Consider the following 25,433-nt stretch of genomic DNA (forward strand, 5'->3'; position numbering starts at 1 on the left):
AATTAGAAATGAAAATTATTTCTGATGTCTTATTGCAAGAGAAAAATGCTAAAATTTAATACTAGTGTTTAAATATGAGCTTTTCAGAAATTAATTACGTTAATGATTAAAATTTAACATTCACATGAACAAAGTGAATTGAATCTAGAAAAGACAGCAGTTACTCCAGTACAGAAGCACTCAGTTAAAAATAACATTAACAGATGATGACAAATGGTCTTACCTTATTCTTTCATAGAATCTTCTGTTTGAAAATAGTGAGGGATTAATTCTTTTTTTGTTTGTTTGTTTACATCTTTATTGGAGTATAATTGCTTTACAACGGTGTGTTAGTTTCTGCTGTATAACAAAGTGAATCAGCTTCACGTATACATATAACCCCATATCCCCTCTCTCTTGCGTCTCCCACCCCTCTAGTTGGACACAAAGCATGGAGCTGATCTCCCTGTGCTTTGCAGCTGCTTCCAGCTAGCTAGCTATTTTACATTTGGTTGTGAGGGATTGATTCTTATGGTGGTACTTAGAAGTGAATTTTAGTTCTTTTCTTTCTGTGCTATATTGTAACTATGTTTAAACTTTGCAACCAGGAAGGTATGTTTTCTACTGACCTCTTTAACCTGAGGAAAATTCTTGAGGCCTTGTTTCCAAATAGCCACCACTTAATATTTGCTACATTTGCATACTTCTAGCTCAAACTGTGTGGCCAAGATCTGAGTAAGAGTTGATTTGCATTTACTAATCTGATTGCAGCTGCTGATAATACAAAGAGGCTTTAGTCTTTTTAGTCTCTTTCTTGTAAAATCCTGCCTTTTGTTCCAGGTAAATTCTTTTTAGACGAACATTAACCAAATGCCTCTTAGGATTTCCACGTACCTTTATTTCTTTTTAGAGTACCTTTTTAGAATGCTTAATTAAAATTGAGTTCCAAAAACTAGCACTACTTCTCAGGGGGTACTGATGGTTTTCATTAGTGTATTTATTCTTGCAGCGTTTTTAGGTGTATTTTTAACTGGATTTTCTTCAGGAAATGGACTTTCATTTTGGGAAAAGAGGATAGAATAGGACTGATGTGGTTCCTGATTTCACTCACTTGGTCTAATGGATGATTCAGACAAGAAAATAAGTAATTTTAGTATTATACTTGATAGGGATAGTGTAAAGTGCATTTATAAGTATTAAATGCCTCCTATGTTCCTGTCACTGATCTAGAGATGCTGGGAGAGAGTTCTTCCCACAGAGATATTTAGACTCCTCTCCCCTCTGGGTTTCTATAGCAGTAGTGCATTTCTCCCTGTCTTCAGGCTTACTCTCCTCAAAGCCATTCTTCCATATTGTGGCTGCTTAAAACCCTCCCTTTGTTTCTTTAACATGGTGTTTCAGGGCCTTTATGACCTCGCCCCTGACTATTTCTCTGATAATCAGACTGTTCTCTGTGCTTACTGTGTTCTAGCCACATTCATTTTTTTTTTTCTTTTCCTCTAGATCACGCTCTTTTCAAGTCTTTCTACTTGCTGGTTCTTCTGCTTAGGAACCTCCAGATCTTTGCGTCTTAGTTCCTTCCCAGTTAGATTTCAGCACAGATGTCACCTCCTAGAGGTATTCTCTGGTAACTCAGTCTGAAGTAGCCACCCAGCCACATTATATCACACTGGCCTCTTTTTTTCTTTTATAGGTAGTTATTGCTACTTAAAATCCTTTTGTTTACCTGTTGTTTTTTCTGTTTTTCCCCTCGTAGAACATAAAATTTATTAAACCAGGGACATGTCTTTTCTCATTTATGGCTATTCAAGGGCTCGTATTTATTTTAAGAATGAATATATAGAATATTCAACTAAAAGATACATAGTATGGTTAGTGCATAGAGTTCAAAGGGTATTGGAAAGAAATAAGGCAGGCAGTATAGAGCCAAAGAAGGATTATAAGTAGGAGGCAACATCAGTTCAGTGAATATTTAATAAGAACTTACTGTGTGCCAGATATATGGTAGACACTGAGCATCACATTCATGTAAAAGATTCTCCTGGCGGGGATGATCTCGGAGAGGCAGCAGTGAGTGGTGGCGTGAAGCGAGATCTTAATTCCCTGCCTAGGAATTGAACCTGGGTAGCCTGGATGAAAACCAGGAATCCTAGCCACCAGACCCCCTGGCTCTTGCCCCCAGTGAAAAATGCATTTCTTACAGAGGCAAAAACTGTAAAAAAAAAAAAAAAAAAACAGGTACAAAGTTTATTATTTAGAGACATTGCACAACAACTAGTGGGAGAGCACACAGAGAAACACTTTGTTTAGTTAAGATGGAAACAAGGCAGAGATGCACACCGGGAGAGCAAGGGTGTGGGCCTCCTCCCTAATGAGGAGGAGCGGGAGTAAAGAGGTGGTTAAGTCATTTATATAGGGCAGTTCTTCCGGGTCTTTGTTTACCTTTGGCCACTTATCTGGTTTCTCAACACCTGACCTGCCCTAGGACCCTCCCCGAGGTGCATGCGCAACTTTTTTCCAAGATGGATTTCAGCCCAGAGGCCTAGGGGATGGCCTTAGCATCACATATTATGGGGTGGTGCCCCCTCCTTTTTGAACCCCAAGGAGCCTTTCTGTGCATGTGCAATGTTTCCCTTGCACCAAGGATGGGAAATGCATGATGTCTTGATCTTTTAACAGGGTTTAGCCCCTCTCTGTCCCTGCCATAAAAGTGTCCAATGTCCAGTTATCTACCCTATTCCTGTTGTTGTTTCTTATATTCAAGTGCAGATCTCGAAATATAGACTGGAGTCTGGTCATAAATATGTAGTCCAGAGCCGGTTTGTCTCTTGCCTCAGGAAATGTAAACATGGGGGTTGGGGGTTGTAATGAATGTCCAGCCTGGAGCCCATCTTCTACTCACCCCAGGAAGTTGGAACAGGAGGCCAGTTGTAAATGTCTAGCTTGGGGCCCAGCTGCCTCAAGGAGAACAGATTAAGAAGGGACAAGACCAGAGGCAGTTAGGAGACTTGCAGTAATCCAGGTGAGAGAAATCATGGTGGCACAGTTTTGGAAAGTGACAGTGGGGATGGATGGAAATGGATGGATTCCAGAAAAACTTGAGGAGGTAGAATTGAGCAGACTTGGTAGTTTGTAGTAAAAAGAGGAAGGGTTAATAAAACTTGGGTAACTGGATGGATGAAGATGCTGTCACAGGAGGATCAGTTTTGTAGGGTACGATGATGAGCTCAACTTTGGATGTTTTGATTTGGAGGTGTTTGTGGGGTATTCAGCTGAAGATATCTTGTAGGCAGTTGGATATATTGGTCTGAAGTTGAGGTGAGAGAACTGAGCTGTAAATGGAGATTTAGAAGCTCTCTGTATATAGATGATAAATAAAACCATGGGATTTAATGAGTGTCTACATGACAGAACTGTGAAAAACACAAATTTATACAGGATAGGTAGAAGAGACTCTAGCCTGAAGGATACTTCATGAATCAGCCAAAAAAGAACAAATTAAAAGGGTATCATGTTATAGAAGACAAAGGAAGGGTGTTTTATGATCCATGAAAGAGCAATTTCACTTAAGTGATGAGGATTTAAGCATTCCTGGAAAGTTGAAATATTTGTGGAGGAAGTAAAGACAAGGGAAAGAGAACAGTAGAAGCTAAAGTGAGATGTGGATTCCAGGGAGGGGTTTTTGTTAGGTACTTTAATGATAAGAGTTTTAAAGTTGATGGCTGGGGTGACAGATTAAAAAACTGAGGTCAAGAGGAGGAGAGTGTAGTACAGGGAAAGTAGGGGGTGAAGATGAAACAAGTGGGCATAATATATCAGTAACTGTTGAAGCTGGGTATGGGCATATTTTGGATTCATTATACTGTGATTCCTATTTTTTATAATCTGTTTGAAAATTTTTATAATGTAGACATTTTTTCAAAAGGAAAGCTTTGAACCAGGTGCCTCCACGTATGAGGAAGAGTCACTTTAAAGTTAGTAGATGATAACCGATGGGTATGTGTGCCAGCTGGCATGTGCCACAAAGGAGCAAGGCTTTTACACACAGAGAAATGTGAAGCTGCTCAAAGTGTTGGGGAGAGAGGAGACCAGCCCTTTCCTGCCGACCCTGAGGTTTTGAGGTCTGGGAGAATTAGCGTCTTAACTGGAGAAGGCTATAATTATAATAGTAGTGGTGCCCTCAAGAGTATAGACTGGTTTCAGTTAAGGCAAATAAGGGAGGGAGTTAGTGAAGAGATTGAGGATTTAGCAGAATTTCTATACAAAGAGTGGTCCTTAACTAGCAAAAGAATTGGATCTATTTTCATCATAAGATTCCTGAAGGTTTTAGGATCCCATCTTTTAGGAATGGTTCTAATTTTTACCATGACTTTTTGGTGTGAATTCATATTATTTTATTCACTTATACAAATTTTCAACGAAAATACTTGGAAGGGGAAAACATTTTAGGTTATTATTCACATGCATTCAGTGTTTGAATCTAAGGACAGTCAATTAATGAGTGAGAATTGGGGGATGAATATGATCACACAACATTTCAAAGGAAGAAATGACAGGATTTGGTAATATTTTTTAAAAGGGTATACTCTAATAAATATGAATGGCTAGTCATTCTTTGCTTTTGGTTAAGAATAGGAAACCATAAAAGTAGTCAATACTGTCATTTACTTTTAAGAATGAACAAATAGATTAAATGCGGCAAGTATAATACATTATCTAGTCAATTGATGGAGCAAGAAATGTGTTGTATCAACCAGTTACTTAGTGATACTTAGTAAAAGAAAATAGTAATAACCTTTATTGTTTGTATAACTTAAAATGGTGTTTAAAGGAGCTTTAAAGCAAGAATGAATTATTATTTATGATCAAAACCTGTTTTTAAATTTAAGAATCATCAGTGGGAAGCAGTCACTGTGCCTGAGGAAGAAGTACAAACATACAGCATTGAAGGTATTAAACTTGTTTTTGATAACTCTCTTCTTGATTCTGCTCGAGTAGAAGTTGCACACTCTATGGAAAAACACAATGGACTGATGAAAGCAGATCAACATTTCCATATGTTCATATTCATAAATTTGATAGTTCAATATCATCAAATTCCCTGCCCCCACAATTCCCCCAATATCTTGTATTTATTTCCTTCTCTATCTAGTCTAAAACCCATGGTCAGTCACTTTCTTGTCAATACGTGCTGGACAAAAATCATATACCTTGGCAGACTGGCACCACTCCAAATTCAGATATCAAGACGTATTTTAGTTATCTCAGTGGGCATGTAGTGGTATCTCATGATAGCTTTTATTTGCATTTTCCTAATAACCAGTGATGTTGAGCACTTTTTCATGTGCCTAATGGCTACTCATGTATCTTCTTCGTGAAGTATCTGTTTAAATATTTTGTCCTTTTTTTTTTTTCTTACTGGACTGTCTTTTTTATTATTAAGTTTTTGAGTTCTTACGTATCCTGGATACAAATCCTTCGACAAATATATGTTCTGTGAGTATTTTCTCCCTATCTGTATCTTGCTTATTCATTTTCTCATTGGTGTCTTTAATGAGCAGAAGTTTTTAAATTTGAAGTCCACATGATCAGTTTTCTTTTTTTTCATGGTTATTGCTTTGTGTGACCTAAGAAATTTTGCCTACTACCAAGTCACAAAGACGTTCTCCTGTTTTTCTGTAAAAACTTTATGGTTTTAGTTTTTCTGTTAAGGATTACGATCCATCTCAATATTTGATTATGGTGTAATATAGGAGTTAGGTTCATTTTTTCATATGGGTATACAGTTATTTCAGGACTATTTGATGAAAAGGTTTTCCTTTCCCCACTGGACTTCATTGGTTCCCTTGTTGAAAATCAAATGACGGGTAGAAGTGCAGGTCTTGATGCTGTAGTCCATTCATTGATCTGTACCCTATGCCAGTACCACATTGTTTTAATTACTGTAGATTTATAGTGAGTCTTAAAGTGAGATAGTGTAAGTCTTCTAACACTGTGGGTTTTTTTTTTTTTTCAAGACTGTTTTGGAAATTCTAGACCTTTTGAATTTCCATGTAACTTTTAAAATTGGCTTATCAATTGCTACAAAAAGCCTGCTAGAATTACAACTGGGATTGTAATTTGATATCTGGAGAAATAACATTGTAACAATAGTTACACTTCATTGTGACGTATTATTCTTTTATATATTATTGGAATTGATTTGCAAAATTTAGTTAGGAATTTGGTGTTTCATGTTCTAGAAGGTCTGTCGTTTTCTTTTCCTGTAATGTCTGGGTTTTTTGTTTTGTTTTGTTTTTTTTAAGTTTCAGAATCAGGGCGTTGTTAGCTTCATAGGCTGAATTGGCAAGTATTCTATAATCTTCCGTTTTCTCTAAGAGTGTGTGTAGAATTGGTATTGTTTCTTCTTTAAGTACTTGGTAGTATTTACCAGTGAAGCAATCTGGGCTTGCACTTTTACTTTTCTTTGCTGAAGGCTCTTAACTACAAATTCAATTAATTTAATAGATACAGGGTTTTTCAGGTTATCTTTTTTTTTCCTTGAGTAAACTTTGGTAATTTGTGTCTTTCAAGTAATCGTGTTGTCAAATTTATTGGCATAAGGTGGTTTATAATGGTCCCATTTTATCTTTTTACTGTCTGTAGATTCTGTAGTGATGGTCCCCCTGTTGCTGCTGATACTGCTAAGTTGTATCGTTTTTTCCTAATCAGTCTGAGAGTTATATCAATTTTATTGATATTCTCTAAGAGCCAGCCTTTAGTTTCATCGATTTTTCTCATTTTTGTGTTTTGATTTTCAGTGTAATTGATCTGTGCTCTTATATCTGTTCTTTTCTTCTGATTACTTTAGTTGTAATTTGCTTTCCTGTTTCTAGCGTCTCAGGGTGAAGCTCAAGTCATTGACCTGAGACCATTTTTTCTCTTCTAATACAGCCATTTAGTGCTTTTAATTCTTCCCCTAAGTACTTCCTTAGCAACATCCTACAAATTGCCATGTGCTGTGTTTCCATTCTCATTAATTTATTCTTTTTAAATTTCTCTTTTGGTTTCTTCCTTGAGCCATAGGTTTATTTAAAAGTTTTTTATTTAGTTTCTATATACTTGAGATTTCAGGGATATTTTCCTGCTACTGATTTCTAACTTAATTTCATTGTTATGAGAGAGTATACTTTGTATGATCTTTGAGAATCCTTTTCAGTATATTGACACTTATTTTATGACCCAGAATATGGTCTGTCTTGGTGAATGGTGTGAGTGCGCTTGAAGGAATGTGTATTCTGCTGTTGTTGGGTGGAGGGTTGGGTTGATAGTGTTGTCATATATCCTTCCTCATTGTCTGCCTGCTGTTCTATCACTTATTGAGGGAAGGGTATTGAAGTCACCACTAGAGCTGTGGGTTTTTTTAATTCAGTTCTGTTATTTTTTTGCTTCAGATATTTTGAATTTCTGTTATTAGTTTTATAAACATTTAGTGGTATTATCTTTTCTTCATAAATTTATCATTATGAAATGACTCTTTTTCCTGTGGTAATATTCTTTGCTCTGCAGTCTATTTTATATAATATTAGTATACTCTCGCCAAGTTTCTGTTGGTTAATTATAGCATGGCATAGCTTTTCTTTATTTTTAAGTCCTTTGTGTCTGTGTATTTAAAGTGGGTTTCTTATAGGCATCATATACTGATACTGGGCATCATATCAGAGACTGTCAGTGTAATTTGACAGTTTCTGCCTTTTGTGGTTTTTAATGTGACTATTGATTTGCTTTAAATTCATCATCTAGCTTTTGTTTTTTCTACGTGCCATCCCATCTGCCACGTTTCTTTTCTTTTTCTCTTTTTCTTCTTTGGTGTTAATTCATTTTCAGTGGTTTAATTGTATTTCTTTTGTTGGCTTTATATCCACCTTTTTAGTGGCTGATTTACGGTTTATTTTATACATATTTAACTTAATAGTGTGTATGTTCAAGTAATATTATACCCTTTTATGAATAGTATAAGAACCTTGTAGTAGTAACGTTCCATTTTTGCTTTCCTGGCCTTTGTGCCATTGCTGCCAATAATGGTAAAAATTTTTTTGCTTCTGAATGTGTCAAAGACCTCATATTATGTGTAATGATATTTTTCTTTATGCAGCCAATTAGTTTTTAAAGAGATTTAAAAAGTGGATTAAAAAGTATTTTAGATTTACCCACCTATTTACAATTTCCAGTGTTCAGCTTTCATTTGTATAGACCCAGATTTCCATCTGGTATTATTTTCCTTCTGCCTAGGTGACTTCTCTAATATTTCTTGTCCTGCAGATATGCTGGTGATGAGCTCTTTCAGCTTTTTTATGTCAGAAAGTCTTTATTTTGTTTTTATTTTGCAAAGTATTTTTGGTACATATAGAATTCTAGATTGACTGTTGTCTTCTTTCAGTGTACTTGAAAGAGGTTACTCTACTCTCTCTTGGCTTGCATTGTTTCTGATGAGAAGTCTGTCACTCTCATGTTTGCTCCTTTTTGTTTAGTCTTTTTTCCCCTGGCTGATTTTAAGATTTTCTTTTTATTAGTAGTTTTAAACATTTGATTATAATGCTTTAGTGTAATTTCTTCATATTGTTCATTCGTGAGGTTCATTGAGCTTCCTTGCTTCTAAAGTTTTTATCCATTGTTCTTCAAATATTTTTTTCTGCTCCTTTTTTCTCCTCCTCTCTGGAGGCTCTGATTACATATATACTAAGCTATATGAAGTTCTTCCATAGCTCACTGATTCTCTGGGTTCTCCACCCAAACTCCAGGCTTTTATTTCCACTCTTTTTTCACTTCGGTAGTTTTATATTGCTTTGTTTTGTTGCTAGTTAATATTTTCTTCTGCAGTCATCCTGTGTTCTATCCTGTGTAATGTTTATCAGGCATTATATTTTTCATCTTGGGAAGTTTGATTTGGGTCTTTTTTTTTTTTTTTTTTTTTTTTTTTTTTTTTTTTTTTGGCTGTGTTGGGTTTTCCTTTTTGGGGGGGGGTTTTATTTCTCCAGTTGCAGCGAGCGGGGGCCACTCTTCATCGTGGCGCGCGGGCCTCTCACTGTCGTGGCCTCTCTTGTTGCAGAGAACAGGCTCCAGACGCGCAGGCTCAGTAGTTGTGGCTCACGGGCTTAGTTGCTCCGCGGCATGTGGGAAATTCATCCAACTTACTTCATGTATCAATAGTTTATAACTTTTATTCCCAGACCAGGGCTCGAACCCATGTCCCCTGCATTGGCAGGCAGATTCCCAATCACTGCGCCACCAGAGAAGCCCTTCATATGGGTCTTTTTTAAAGATAAATTTTAAATTTTAGAATAGTTTTAGATTACAGAAAACTTGCCAGAATAGTGTAGAAAGTTTCCATATACACCCTCACGCGGTTTCTCTTATTTTTTTTATTGTGGTAAAAATCACATAACATAAAATTTACCATCTTAACCATTTTTTAGTGTATATAGTTCAGTAGTGTTAAGTACATTCACATTATTGTGAAACAGATCTTCAGAACTTTTGTCATCTTGAGAAATTGAAACTCTATACTCATTGAACAGTTCCCCTTTTCCCCCTCCACCCAGCCCCTGGTAACCACCATTCTACTTTTTGTTTCTATGAAATTGACTATTTTAAGTGGAATCATGCAGCATATGTCTTTTTGTGACTGGCTTATTTCACTTAACATAATGTCCTCTCCTGTAGTTTTAACATCATACATTTTTATGGTACATTTGTCAACTGCATCTTAAAAAAGTCTACTTGGATCCTATGTCTTCCTCTATCTCATTCTTTTTCCATTCATAGCCAATTTTGAGAGAATAGTTTTTGCTAAATCTTTCCCTTTCTTGCTCTTCATTTCTGTTCTCATCTACTTTCTGTTTTACATCCCACTCCACCAAAATTTCCACTGAAATTTCAGATGTCAAGATAATAATTAACTTTCATTATCAATATCAGTATGCACACTTCAGTCCTTATACTGACGCTTGGTGGCACACCCCAGACTCCACAGGGATAGTGTCTTCTGTGCTCAGGACTTTTCCAGACCTCGCACTATCTCTCTTCATCTGGCTGTTCGATTGTATCTTTTAATATCCTTTGTAATAAAGTGGTGATGTGGTCTACCTATGTGGAGCAGGCAAGATCTGAATTTTTTACATGACTGGCACTCATGGAAGTTAAAAAAAAGTGTGGACTCTGGAGATCAAGCAATAGTTCTAGCGAAAAAGAGCATCTACAGTTGCAGACTGAAGGAATGGGGCAGCAGCAGCACAATAGGGTGAGGTTAGACCCTTTTATGTTCAGTTTATAGGATTATGTAAAATAAAGGCTCCATGGACAATTAAGTGTTTTTTTGAATGGCTTTGCAGGAGAAAACATATTATTCATTTAAGAATGGTATACTGGAATCCTACAGAAATATCTAGATAACATTATAAGATCCAAATACGTTGATATCTATAAATACTTGGATTTTATAGGAAGCAACAAAATAGGAAGTCTTCTGGTATTTCAGTAATATTGCTAACTAGAAAGCAAGCCACGATATAGTCTAGGCAGTCAAAGCAAATATCAGAAATTTCAACAAAGCCAGCAATAAAATATAACAAATATCAACAAATTCTTACGTAGATAGTCATGACATATGTGGAGAATGCTTTGTAGAAAAAGGTACAAAGCATTCAGCAAAATAATAAATTGGAAGTAATTCTAATACCATGTTCATGCAAGCAGTGAAGCAAATACTGCATTTACTCTAAGTTCACAGCAAGCTGCAGAAAAAAATTCACATGCGTATCAGAGGGATATAACAATAAACAAAAATATTCATAAAGATTATAAGTGTTCTAATCTTCATCATCAAAATCTGAAACATTATCATTTTCAACGACACCTGATCTTTCATCTCTAAAGCCTGAAAACTTTTACTGTTGAGACTTGTGACTTTTTTTTCTTTCAAAAAAAAAAAAAACTGCCAGCATTTTGGATTAGAAACTGCGTTACCACTATCTTCAGGCAACTAATACTTCTTAGTACCATCAAAGGACATCACAGAGGAAGTGTCATGACCATATAGCTGCAAAAGCAAATAAGACATTTTCTGCTTGGGCCAGCCTCATAAGGATCAGAGAGTTTTATAGCCGACAGGGACATTTGTCCTTTAGGGTAGAGCATGGCGTGGCCAGCGGAGCTTTTCCTGATGCAGACACAAAGTTTTATCCTTGGTGTGGTCCTTCTCCCTCAGGATGTTTTCCTCTTGCCCAAAGGCAAACACTGGGGGCAGGTGTGGAGACTTCTCAGTCAGCGGCAGGAGCAGCACCAGAGGTGGGACAGGACCGTAGTGGCCTTCGGTCCATAATACAGGCACATTAATTGGGTGCCAGGTAATTTTCTGTAACTTTTCGGAGGAAGGGAGGTAAATACTTCATATAAACTGGCGCTTAACGGTATTTTCTTTTCACTGGACTGGTGAATTCATTGAGGATTAGCACCGTATCCTTCTTCCTTCACGGTATCCTGGTACTCAAGTTTTTATCAGACGTTCATTGTCAACACGTTTGTAACTGTGGATTTCATAGAAATGTCTGAATAGATGCTTATGCCTAGGAATAGTTAGTTATGGAATTAAAGTTATTTTCTTTTTTGCCTGTTTTAAATTAAGAAAATAGTTTTCTCAGATGTGTTCAAAGAATATTTATTAAGAACCTGTTGGTGTCCAGGATGTACTCAGGGCTTTAGTTCATTAATTATTGTATTACCTTGTAATTTATAGATCAGGAAACTGAGACTTTGAAAAATAGACTGAATTGTTGATTTCTTTACGTAAGTAGTTAGTACCAGAATTGATTAATTTAAATACTTTTAAATCCTAAAAGTTAATTTTATTTCAGTTCATTTTAATTGGTATGCTGCATGCTTTTCTTATTTATAGTATACTTATAGAGTGGTATCATAGGAATTAATGTAAACTAATCAGTGTGATTCATTTGTGTACAGTGAGAGAATCGAAGAAGCTACTGACTATAATTCTGAAAAATAAAGTAAAAATTAGTAAAAGAGAAGGGAAAGAATTGCTTTTGTATTTTGATGCATCGTTAGAAATCGCTAATGTGACACAAAAAGTTTTTGGTGCAGATAAGTATAGGGTAAGTTAAACTCTTTTTAATAAACATTTATTTTCATAATTCTGGAAACTTTCAGTTACTTGGGACTAAGTTTCTTTGATTTTTTTTTTCCTACAATTCTTTATAAAATAACATGTAGATTTTTAGTCCTTTAAGTTTGTATTGTGGAATGGCCATCAGATTGTTAGCCATACCCTTTCAGATACCGATTAGAAAGAATCTCAGATGACAGAATTAGCAGCACCTGCTCAAAACATTTAATGAATTTCTGCGAGGTGTTTAAAAAGTGAAATGAGACAAAGACTTGTTTTCAAGATATTAAACATTGTGAGAATTATAGAATGTACCTCAGAAGAAGTAAGTGGCATATAGAAAATGAAGTATAGATGTTGAAGAAAGAATGCCCATTAAGAGTCAGATTTGAAGGAAAGGCTATGGAGGTGGGCCTTGAAATGGCCTTAGAAGTTAATGAATGAAATTTAGATAAGATGCTTTCCAGCACTGTGGAAGACGATATGAGTCGGATATTGTTTAACTGGGAATCAAGGTGGCAATTCATGTTATGTTTAGGGAGATGTTCAGTTGACAAGCTTGGATGGTCCACGTCTTAGTTTGTTCAGGCTACTGTAACAAAAATACCGTAGACTGGGTGGCCTAAACAACAAACATTTTTTTCTCATAGTTCTGGAGGCTGTGAGTCAGATCAGGGCGCCAGCAGACTCAGTGTCTGGTGAGGGCCTGTTTCCTGGTTCATCGATGGCCATCTTTTCACGGTGTCCTTACATGGTGGAAGGGGTGAGGGATTTCTCTGGGGTCTGTTTTATAAGAGCACTAATTCCATTCATAAGGACTCTGCCCTCATGACCGTAGCAACTCCCAAAGGCCTCCACTCCTAATACCATCCTTGGGGACTACGTTTCAACATATGAATTGTGGGGGAAACATTCAGTCTATAGCGTGCAAAAGATTTATGGTGAAGAATAGCAGATAATATGCTTGTGAGGAACCCTTACCAAAATAGGCTAAGACCGTGGTTAGTGGGGACTCATTGAATTATTCTGAAAAGAGTATTTATATGTATAAATAATAATGATTTAAGATAATTTGGCAATTTTGGAAGGAAACAGGTATAGGAAATAATTGTATTAAAATGGAAAGAACTGGGAGAAAATGACATCCCTTTGAATTAATTTTACTTTAGGAATTTACCAGAAAACAAGGCATTTCCATTGCCAAAACATCTGTGCATATTCTTTTTGATGCAAGTGGATCACAGGTATGTGTCTGACTTACTTGATTTTTACCACTGGGCTAAGTTTAACCCTAAATAATGAGAGCACAGTAATAAAGTTCATCTTGGAGGATGAATATCTAAAAAATAAATTGTCTCAACATAATGCCCCAATAAGATGTATATACTTTTTAAACACATTAATAATCATTTATTTCAGTACAGAAGGTAGATTGTTATTAATACCAGTTTTGGTAACTTTAAATAAAAATCAGAAGTACATGTTCTTCCACTAATGCCAAAGCCTGTATTATGTCTATTAACATTTGAAAAAGGACTAAAAATTATAACAGTACATAGATATAAGACAAAAAGAATTGACCTTTATGAGTGTGAGATGAATGAGCGCTTTACGAAGTCATCCAGTGATTGAGAACTTCCTATGGTTTGCAGTTTTAAACACTTTTTCCTTATTCTCCAACAGATTCTAGTCCCAGAAAGTCAAATCTCACCAGTCGAAGAAGAACTTGTTAGTTTGAAAGAAAAAGCTAACCCCCAAGAGGAATTTGCTAAACCTCCAAAATATATCAAAAACAGTAATCAAGGAGACATAAAAAATAGTCAGCCTAAGGTATATATGGCATCAAAATAGTCATTTATAAAATAGCATAGGTCAAATCATTGCTATATATAATAATAGAAAAAAGCATCTAGAATTCATATGTTCATCAGTAATATTTCAGAGTATTTCCCCTGCGTTTTACAAATGCAAACAAGAGTTAGTGTTTCAGCAGACTGTTTATATGTAAGGTTTAGGGATTTAGGACAAGGTATACTACACACTTGTAAGTTTCAAATTAGAGATATATAGGAAAGTAACTACCACTTTTTGCATTTATCCTTTCTGTTCTGTCTCTGCACTGGCCAATACGAATTTATAATGTAATGTTCTGTTTACTGGCATGAGGAAAGAAAGCAAAATACTAGGTTCTTTCTCCTCCTCCTCCTGCTCCATTGAGGATCTCCTCTAGGCTGCATGTGATAGAACCATTTCTCAGCCGCCTCTCCACATCTTGCTGTGACACTTGACACTGCTAACAGCCCTCTCTTTCTTTTTTTTTTTTTTTTTTTTTTTAGCCCTCTCTTTCTTAATGTCCTCTCCTTTGTCTTCTATGTTAGCATTTTAATTCTCTTTTTACTTCTGTTACTACATCAGAGATACTTTCTCTCACTGTCTCCTAAATGTAGATTTGCTCTAAAAGCTTGATACCCAGCTTTCTGAACATGTCTATACCTTCTCCCTTAGAGAGCTTCCTTCCTGTGCATAATTTAAGCTCTTAAAATGTACCAGGCTTCTCTGTTCAAAGTTCTATAGCTACGTTACTTTTCTTTTTTTTTGTGGTACGCGGGCCTCTCACTGTTGTGGCCTCTCCCGTTGAGGAGCACAGGCTCTGGACGCGCAGGCTCAGCGGCCATGGCTCACGGGCCCAGCCGCTCCGCAGCATGTGGGATCTTCCTGGACTGGGGCACGAACCCGTGTCCCATGCATCGGCAGGCGGACTCTCAACCACTGCGCCACCAGGGAAGCCCTCCAGTTACTCTTTTAATATTTCCCTTGGTTGTGTCTCTTCAAGCCCTTTCCTAAAGTCTACCTCAAACTCTTTATCTTTTGCCTCAAGTTTGCATCTGCCTCCATACTTCAGTAATGTTACCATTCATTTTTCTGATGATATCCTTGATTCCAAACTCTTCTCCCCCCATCCCTAGAACCAAGGTGCTAGTGATTGTTCTTTCATAGTATCTCTCACATCGTTTCCTCCTTATTAATTCCCTTTACCGTTACGCATTTTAGCATACGTAGGTTATACAGTAACCTTCTAATAGTGTCTTTGACACTATTGCTCCATTTTGTGAGCTACCCTGTGTCGTACACCACTGATTTTTCTTAATACCAGTATCCTCATAGCATTCTTCTGCTCAGAAAGCCTTGTCATCTCTGTGTTTATCCCATTAAATCTAAGTTTTGACTTAGTTTGAAGACACTCTGTAATTTAATACTACTCTATCAAAACACCCTCCACTTTAGTATGGTCAGTTGCTTTACTGTCTCTTTTTTTATGGCATGCTCATTCTTGCCTCTGTACTTTCATTCATGCTGCTTTTACCTCTACTTATCTAAAGTGTACTTACATTTGTAAATCTTTGTTCATTTTTACTTTCTTAATGGAGCTTTTCCCGATTATTTGTTTTTACTAATCTCTCACCTTTAGGCAACTATAACTCTCACAGGCTCTTCCATACATTGTGTTACTATTTTCCCCTGTAGTCTGTGTCCTTCATTAAATTAAAAGTATCATTTTTGTCAACTGTGGTTCCCTCAGATGATTAGATTATAAAAGCCTTTTTTTGTCTTTATATCAGAATCATAACTTGAGTACTTACTAAAAATGCAGATTCTTAGAGCTCCCCCCCCACCTTAAACCTATTGAATCATAACACAAACTCTGGAAAAGATCTTAACCACACTAAAGTTTGAAAAACATTGCACTGTTGTTAAATACCCACTGTGTTTTCAATAAGGACTGTTTGAAGCATTTATATGAATAAGTAACCTTTTGGATCTCATTCATTATACACCACTAGAATTGTAATTTCTTTAAGAAGAATCTGCTGATTCAGTAGCTTATTTTCTGGTTAATCGTAGAATTCACTTTTCTCCTGTCCTTCCCCACCTTTCCTCCATTGCCCTATATACATACCTACTCAAAACTCCATCAATATTTTTTTCTCTGTCTTAGAGGCAGGTGCCTTTTTCAGAACAGCTGTCTTCTCCCTCTTTATGGTTTGTCATCGTGTACTCCTTTGTACGGCATCCTCTGGAACTCCTGTCCCCTGTAGTCCCTCCTCTGCTCTTATCAGTCATTCTAGGCTAAAGTTAGAAAATGCACATCTTTTTTGGAAGACTAGCTTGTGTGCCACTGAGTCTCTGAACTCCTATAGCTGCGTTTTACTCCAAAGGCAGTTTAGTCTTCACAGAATAGTAATACAATTTTTTAAATGTGTGAAAGTTTTGAACAAGGCTTAATGTTATGAAAACTTTCACAAACAAGTTTATATAAATACGTGTTCCAAACATTATCCATATGAAATACAATAGGAAATTGTGAGCCAATGGTTAACTAGATAAACTGAGTGTCAATACAATATTTTCAGCTAATATATAAAGGTACGATAATTCTAAGTCTGGATATTCTTTAAATATTCTTTAAAACAACATCCTTTACTTGGTTTGGCTATCTATTCAATACCAAACATTAGGATAAAATCCTTCAAGTCAGGCTAAACTACAGATATTTCTGGATATCATATTGTTTATAAAATACCATATGTCTTTTGTGTGTAGTCAAGGTGAAATGTTGTGAATAAAATTACAGAATATTTAATTTCAAAAGAGAATGTATATTTACTGTGGGTTTTTTTTTTCTCATGGTTTAAGATAATTACTCCTAGCAAAAGAAAAATGTCTGAAGCATCAATGATTGTTCCTGGCTCAGATAGATACACTGTGAGAAGTCCAATATTTTTATTCAATACATGTAAGTTTTATTGCCTTTGAAGATTCCTAACAAGTATTATTGTTTTAAGCTGGCATTTTTTAAATTCAGGAGTATTCTGGACCTAATTTATCTAGAGGATAATTTGGGGACATAAAAATTAATAAAATATGAACCACAAATGTCTTCTGTCAAAAAATTACAAATGTCTGAGAAGTTTAATGGGTATCCATATAAACATTATTCAGAATACTAATATCCAGCATTAATAATTTGTTGTAATTTTAAGTGGGAGCCAGCATAACATAGTAGATAAAACATTCAATTAATCAGCCTGCTTGGGCTTGTTTCCCCACTCCTGGGTATGTACTTTGTAGCTAAGTTTAGAACCAGTTTCCTTCCTATGAAATGGGACTAAAGTGTCTAACCTCATCAAATTGAACTGTTTAAAGGATTAAATAAAAATTATTCATTAAACAAGAAATGTTGTGAAACATTTAGACAGTGGCTGGTACATACTAAGAGCTAAATAAAAATTTTAAAATAATCTGATACTGTGTACTAGTTGCTATAAACACAGTATTATTTAATCTTTATGACAATTTAATAGTGACCTTCTGTTCCCAAAATCTGATTGCCTACTGGGAAATTATCTAATATTTGACAAACTTCTCAAACTTAACAGGTCCAAAATAAATTCATCTTTCCACCCTCCCTGCCAGTTTTTCTCCATTTCTTACCTTGGACTATGGCATCCATATCCAGTTACTCATCTAAATCAGAAACCTGGGACCCATCTTAGAATCCCCTTTTTTAACCTTCCTCAGCAAAAAGTGTCTCAGTGAGAACAACATAGAAAATCCTACAAATATAGCAGTGCTTTGTCCTCCTTTTTAGCAATACTACGAAGAAGAAGAATTAAACCACCACTGCAAATGACGAGTTCTACAGAAAAACCTGGTGCTTCTAAAACATTGGAAAATGAAGTGGATAATGCTGTATCACTTAAATCTAGACCATCTGAAGAAAGAAATAGAGGAGATAATACAGACAAAGTAACTTTACTTTTGAAAGCATTTTAAAATAAATTTTTATCAAGTTATTGTAGAAATACATAATTGAGCTAATTACTTTTGCAAGCAGTGAGTGTCTCACTTTTCCTACAGTATTGCTTTTTAAATTTTTTAGATATCATTTATTGTCCTTGAAAGTAAGTTCTTATCAATCATTTACTGTGCTAACAGTAGAATTTAGAAATATTCATTCAGTGTAACTGATTTATGCCTTCACTAGGAGAAATGGACTTGCCATCATTCTTTAGCTTATTATACAGATTAGGTCTGCTATGGGGAAGGTTCTGGTTTAGAAATATAAGACACAAGTGGAATCTTTTAGTATCTCAAAGTCTAGCATGGGAATTAGACAAACTAATAAGATGATTATAATATTGTATGTGTTCTCAGATGTACATACAGGATGCAGTAGAAACCTAGTAGAGGGGCAGGTGCCTAATCCCAGAGCTGGAGGGGAAGCTGAAGATCAGGAGATGCTCTTTTAGGAGATGGAGAAGAGTTGATTTTTGAAGGGTCAATAAAGGTTATTAGTCACATGGACATCGAGGAGGGCATTCTTTCCAGGAAGTTGAAGGGGGGACAGAGCAGGGAATGGATGAGAGAAAGTTGTGTCTTGGAGAAATAGGTAATCAGAGATACAGATAAGTTTGTAGATGAGGAGGAACACCTGAAAGCTTTTGTTTTCTCTGAAGTGTGAGCGTGGTGAGCTTCTCTTGGGGACAGAGCCTTGAAGTAGAGGGCTCAGAGACACACAGAGGTTTGGAATAACTACTGAGAGAGAATGGAGAGGGGGAAGAATAAGTACAAGTGTTAGGCAGTGTTGAGGGCCCAGTTCAAATTTAAGACTATGAAGCTTATCATGGCATTAGTTTAGAAGTAAGTATAATTTCCTCAAATAAAGCTTAGCAGCTTTGGTGTTACAGTAAAAATAAGAAAGATGGTGGATGTAAAAAAAATTTTTAATGGTTATGAGGCTGAAAGATAAAGGGTGCAAGAGTTGAAGATATTAGGAAAAAATAGTCAAAGTAATGGTTCAAATTGTCTAGCTAAGTGTTTCTTAATAGGGGCAGTATTGTTCAGCTGTGCCGTGTGGTTCTGAATGTTGTAGAATGAGAAGTGTCCTAGGCCTGTGCTTACTTATTGTCAGGAGAGCCCTTCTGTCATTGTGACAACAAAAAACACATCTGTACATTTTCATACTGCTCCTCTTCCAGTAGGGAAGACAGCCAGGATGAGGCAAAATATCTTAGTTAGAGGGTATATTTTTCTGATAGTGATGGCAAATTTTTATTTGGTCCAGGAAGATATGTATCTGTGGCTGTGGAAAGAGGGAAGCTTGCTACAGTCAAGAAGTTACTTGTGCAGTGGCCAAAACTTTATAAAATAAGTTAATACTTCATAATTTCCGGTTCATATGTATGTTAGTGAAAAGACAGAATAGATGCAGGCTATGAGATCAATAGCAAGAGAAGATACGCCATGGAGGTGCTAGAAATTCTCAGAGAGGAAAATTGAATTATTTTTCTAGCTGTGGCTGAGATCAGAAAATTTGTAGGATCTTCTGCCTCCTTATCTGCAATGAAAGTTACTTTCTTGTGTTTTAGGATAGGCAATATTCTAGAATGGGCATAATCGTATGAAATAAATAGGAATACTATCCAACTTTTAATAGTAAGGCAAAAAAGTTTTAAACTTTAATACTCTGACTTTTAAAAGTTGTTTTCATATAATGCCTTAATTCAAATTTGTATTAAAATTTCTCCCGTTTATAGCATATCGAAACTGATAGAGAAAAGACAGAAAATAAGGACATTGAATTCCCAAACCAAAATTTTAGTAAGTAATCTTTGGTTTAATTTTAGTCATCCTTTATACACACACACACACACACACACACACACACACACACACTCCTCTCTATACTTCCCTTTCATTTATTTGAAAAAAAGATTTATAATGAGTACATTCAGCTTTATGCAAAGAACTTAGAGGTTACAAGAAAATATAATACAGCCTTGGTTCCCAAGAAGTTTGGTTCTGGGAGGGGGAAGATGAGATCAATCAATCTTTCCATCCCAATATGTGAACTTTGATCAAATTCTAGCTTTCATTTTACCCTGCCAACTGCACGAAAAAATGAAAATACCATAATTTTTGTTTTATTTAGATGAACTGCAGGAAATTGTTCCTGATTCACAGGCAGTGGGAAAAATAGATAAACCTGTGTAAGTATGAGAAAACCCATCACATCATTTAGCCTATAATAATGTTACTTTTAGATGAGTGTAACAAATTTAAAGGACAAGGTCTTTATATTCTTAGAGTGTAGTATTGGTTATAGAATTTATCATCTTTCAAGTATTATTATGATCGCACAATGGGGAATAGCCTATATGTTTCTTCAACCAACATAACTCTTTTCAAATTGACTTAAAATGAATGAGATTTTAAAACAATAAAGTATGAATGTGAAGAAAATTAACCAAGTTTAGATACACATGAAGACGTGTAAGATATTTATTTAGGTAGATATCAAAATAGTAGCAATTTAGGAACTTTTAAAATAATATTCTTTAATCTTGATCAATTATATAGTAAATTTTAACTTTCATCAGGACTTTTCATATTTGACTGTTAAATTTCTGTCAATAAACATTGACTAAATAAAAAGAATCAAGGCCTTATATCAATCATAGGCTAATGTTTTGTGATAAGCAAATGAATTTATTTTGCAGGTTACCTGGTGTTTTAGACAACATCTGTGGAAATAAAATGCACTCCAAATGGGCATGTTGGCCACCTGTAACAAATATTAATCTGTGTAATAACAAAAGAGCAAGTACTTCATCAGGAGACACATTTACTCAAGGTGAAACACAGTTTTCTCTGTATATAAAATAGTTGTTCAAGGAAATACTCATTTCTTGAAATGTCTTAACAAATATTTTGGTTTTAACAAATTTTGTATATGATCAGTTTATAAATTTAATAAGGATTAATTTCTCATTTTCCCATTAGATATTGTTACCAACAAAAAACTTACTAAACAAAAATCATCCTCTTCAATATCAGATGATAATTCTCAGGAAATGGGAAAGGTGCAGTATGGGAAAGAAATAATGCAGCATAACAAAATACATAAAGCAGAAGTAGAAGTTTGCAAAAGAAACAAACAACAACTAAATCATTCTAAACATTTGGAGGAGAAAAATACTGAAAACACAAAGCAGAGTGATTGGCATATTGAATCTGAAACTACTTTAAAATCAGTTCTCCTAAATAAGAAAGTTGAAGAATCTGTGATCTGTAGGAAGAAATACGTACTGTCAAAAGATGTGAATACTGCTATCTGTGATAAAAGCCCTTCTCCTAGAAAAAATGCAGAAAGTCATAGAAAATCAGGGGAAAGATTGACATCTGAATTTAATTCCTGGGATTTGAAACAAAAAAAAATGGTGAGCTTTCAATATCTTTTATTTCTGCACACCCATAATATGCCTACTTAATAACATAAAGTGAAAGAAGCTTGATTAATTGCTACAAATTTAGTGTTTGTAATACCCTGTCCTTTTTTTAATTGAAGTATCGTTGATTTACAATATTACATTAGTTTCAGGTATATAACAGTGATTCAATATTTTTATAGATTATCCTCCATTTAAAGTTATTACAAAATAATGGCTGTATTTCTCTATGCTGTGCGATTTACCATTGTTGCTTATCTATTTTATATTTAGTAGTTTGCATCTCTTAATCCCATACCCCTATCTTGCCCCTTTCCTCTTCCCTCTCCCCACTGGTAACCACTAGTAATACCATGTTCTTTAATTCAGGCTTAGACTCTGAGAGTGCATGCCTCCTGAACCCCTTTCTGACCTCTCCCTAGTCCCAGCCCTGATAGAACCCATGTGCCTGCTGGCACATAGCTGGCATGTAAATAGGTATAGCATGAATGAACCCTGCAGTTCCTTGTGTCCTCTTATTGGGTCTCTCCCACTCTGTCCCTCAGATTCTTCTGAACGTGCATATAGAACTGCCTGTGCCTCTCTTATGGTGCTTACCTTTCTTTTTTAATAAATGGTTATTTTGTGTGGTCTTTCCCCCCGTTTTAACCTATTAGAGTGTAAAGACTATGTTTTATTCAACGTTTGTTTTCCTGCATGGCCTAGCACAGCTTTGCACGTAGTAGCATCTGAAACATTTCTTGGATTATTGCCTTAAAGTTTGACGAGGTTTTTCAAGAAAGTATGTAAGTGGGGTGGAGGAGACTTATCTTCTATTGTAAATGTTGCTTGTCCTCATTGCAGACTCCACTTCTTCAAATTAATCATCTGTAGAACATCTCCAGGAGAGTTTTAGCTAGTTTGCACCATACTTTGAGACTGAAAGTTTACTTTTTGTAGCAGTTAAAGTTATAAACCTCTTCTTTGGTCATTGCTACCAAGATTCAGATTAAGAAAATTTTCTAATCAGAATACATTTCCACTGCCAGTAATGCAATCGCTTTTGCACTATGCCTTAAAAGATCCAGGTTGTACAGGCCTTCATTTATCTTCCAGAGTGTTACTAATATCTGGGTGGCCAAATTTCTAGAGTCAGTGTAAAATGTTCATATATTGGAGCATCTTAGTGTGCAAGTGAAATATTTAATAGCCAATTTTGCAGTTGTTGTATATAATTAGATATTATTTCATTTGTCTTGACCAGGCTACTCTTTATTTTGTTTTTAACCTGCAATTCCCTTCTTCTGCCTCATTTGGCTACTTTCCTTTTTAACCAGATCCTTTTGGGTCACTTTCTTCTTGATTCTCAGTACGCTATTCTCTCTTCTTTCTAGTCTTAGCTGCTATTTAGTTCCTTCAGACCCAGTGGAAGTGAGTTTCTTTTTGTCTGAATGCTGATCTGTCCTTCAATTTTAATTTTAAACTGTTTTCTTTGGAATTTAGAATCATTCCACAGAATTTTTCTGATCTAGTCATTTTTTTCCTGGGAGCACAGAAACTTGATCTTTTCTAAGCTGTGCTTTTTTTTTTTTTTAAATCAACTTCCCGTTTTCAGAAGTTCTCTTTGCTCTTTCATAGCGTCACTCTCTTTATTACTGTGCAGCATTTCCTGCCACTCTCATTCATGGGTGACTCTCCTCTAAGGTAGTCATCTGTCTGATCATGTCTTTCTATTCACTGGATAAACCCAGAGAAATAGAACCTCTGTAGTTCAGTGGTACAGATTTCCCACATTGGCTCTAATTATGTCAGAGTTCTTAATAATATTATATTATCATACACTGTTTTAGGGGAGGTTTGTTTTTGCTACATTTTTATCAAGGCAGGTATACCCTGTCTTCTGGTAATCTCAAGAAGGGATAGTAAGTAATAACTTATTATCTATTATATATAAAAACATATGAACTTAAAAATGGGTAAAATAATAAATTTTACCTCATGTTGTGTTTATATTTTACCATAATTTTAAAAACCCATATGCATGATGCTCAGAAAAAAAATAAAACTAAAAGCAAGAGAACTCATATCTTTAATAAGAGTGTTGTTCAAGTTTTCTTTTAACCAGATAATCTAAAATTATGCAGATAATATCCCTACTTCGTAGTCTTTCCATTAAAAAATTAATAGAATTTTTTAGAGCAGTTTCAGGTATACAGCTATACAAAGAGTTCCCATATACCCCTTCACTCCACCCCAGTTTCCCCTATCATTAACATCTTACGCCAGTAGATTTGTTACAAATGATGAGCCAGTACTGAAACATTATTAACTCAAGTCCATAGTTTACATTATAGTTCACTCTTTGTGTTGTGTATTCCATGTTTTTTTGACAGATGTATAACAACAGATATTGACCCTTAGAGTATCATGCATAATAGTTTCACTGCCCCAAAATTCCCCTGTGCTCCACCCCTCCCTTGTTTCCTCCCTCCCCTGCCAAACTCCAGGCAATCACTGATCTTTTTACTGTCTCCATAATTTTGCCTTTTCCAGAATGCCACAGAGTTGGAATCATATAGTATGTCATCTTTTCAGATTAGTTTCTTTCACTTAGCAATATTCATTGAATGTTCCTCCGTGTGTTTTTATGGTTTGATAGCTTTTTTTTTTAAATGCTGAATCCATTGTATGGACATACCAAGATTTGTTTATCCATTTACCTGTTGAAGGACATCTTGGTTGCTTCCGTGTTTTGACAATTACGAATAATGCTTCTATAAACATTCGTGTGCAGGTTTTGTGTGGACATAAACTTTCAACTCAGTTGGGAAAATACCGAGGAGCATGATTGCTGGGTCATATGGTAAGAGTATGTTTAGCTTTGTAAGAAACTGCCTGTCTTCCAAAAGTGGAAAAAATGGCTGTACCATTTTTGCATTTCATCAGCAATGAGTAAGAGAGTTCCTGTTGATCTACATCCTTGCCAGTATTCGATATTGTCAATGTTTTGGATTTTAGCCATTCTTACAGGTGCTTGGTGGTATCTCGTTGTTTTAATTTGCAGTTCCCTAATGACATGATGTTGAGCATCTTTTCATATTTTTATTTACCATCTGTATATCTTCTTTGGTGAGTTGTCTCTTCAGATCTTTTGCCCAATTTTAATTGGGTTGCTTCCTAATTGGTGAGTTTTAACAGTTCTTTGTGTACTTTAGATACAAGTTCTTTATTAGGTATGTATTTTACAAATATTTTCTCCCAATCTGTGGTCTGTCTTTTCATTCTCTAAACAGTGCTTTTTGCAGAGCAGACATATTTAATTTTAATGAAGTCCTACTTATCAGTTTTTTCTCTCATGGATTGTGCTTTTGGTGTAGTACCTAAAAAGGTATTCCAAACCCAAGGTCACCTAGATTTTCTCCTATTTCTCCTATGTTGTCTTCTAGGAGTTTTATAGCTTGCACTTTACATTCAGGTCTATTATCCATTTTGAGTTAATTTTCATGAAGGGTATAAAGTCTGTGTCTAGATCCTTTTTTTTGGCATGGTGATGTTCCAGCACCATTTGTTGAAAAGACTAACTTTCCTCCACTGTACTGCCTTTTGTTCCTTTGTCAAAGATCAGCTAATTGTATTTATGTGGGCCTCTTTCTGGGCTCTCTTCACCAATACCACACTATACTGTATTCAATGTCTTTTTAGTAAGTCTTAAAGTAGGGTCAGTCCTCAGACTTTGTTCTTCTCTGCTGATACTGTGTTGGCTACTCAGGGTCTTTTGCTTCTCCTTGTAAATTTTAGAATCATTTTGTCGATAACCACAAAATATCTTGCTGGGACTTTGATTGAGATTACATTGAATTTATAGATCAAGTTGGAAAGAACTGACATCTTGACAATATTGAGCTTCTTAAAATACACAAACATGGAATATCTTCATTTATTTATTTAAAAAATTTTTATTTTATATTGGAGTATAGTTGATTAACAGTGTGTTAGTTTCAGGTGTATAGAAAAGTGATTCAGTTTTA

The 25,433-nt window shown here is 35.5% G+C and overlaps 1 protein-coding gene across 1 annotated transcript in view; it reads left to right on the forward strand.

Moving 5' to 3' along the window:
• Positions 1-25,433, forward strand: part of SYCP2 (synaptonemal complex protein 2) — a 70,767-nt gene that overhangs the window by 23,595 nt on the left and 21,739 nt on the right. The window contains exons 14-23 of the mRNA XM_024750225.1: positions 4,869-4,929; positions 11,977-12,125; positions 13,306-13,380; positions 13,820-13,966; positions 16,832-16,931; positions 17,787-17,944; positions 19,735-19,798; positions 20,130-20,187; positions 20,698-20,831; positions 20,981-21,417. Of these exons, the coding sequence (XP_024605993.1) occupies positions 4,869-4,929; positions 11,977-12,125; positions 13,306-13,380; positions 13,820-13,966; positions 16,832-16,931; positions 17,787-17,944; positions 19,735-19,798; positions 20,130-20,187; positions 20,698-20,831; positions 20,981-21,417 (1,383 nt within the window). The remainder of the gene's footprint in view (positions 1-4,868; positions 4,930-11,976; positions 12,126-13,305; positions 13,381-13,819; positions 13,967-16,831; positions 16,932-17,786; positions 17,945-19,734; positions 19,799-20,129; positions 20,188-20,697; positions 20,832-20,980; positions 21,418-25,433) is intronic.

This window comes from Neophocaena asiaeorientalis, unplaced genomic scaffold, assembly GCF_003031525.2.
Source record: "Neophocaena asiaeorientalis asiaeorientalis breed wild unplaced genomic scaffold, Neophocaena_asiaeorientalis_V1.1 scaffold606, whole genome shotgun sequence".
NCBI lineage: Eukaryota > Metazoa > Chordata > Mammalia > Artiodactyla > Phocoenidae > Neophocaena > Neophocaena asiaeorientalis.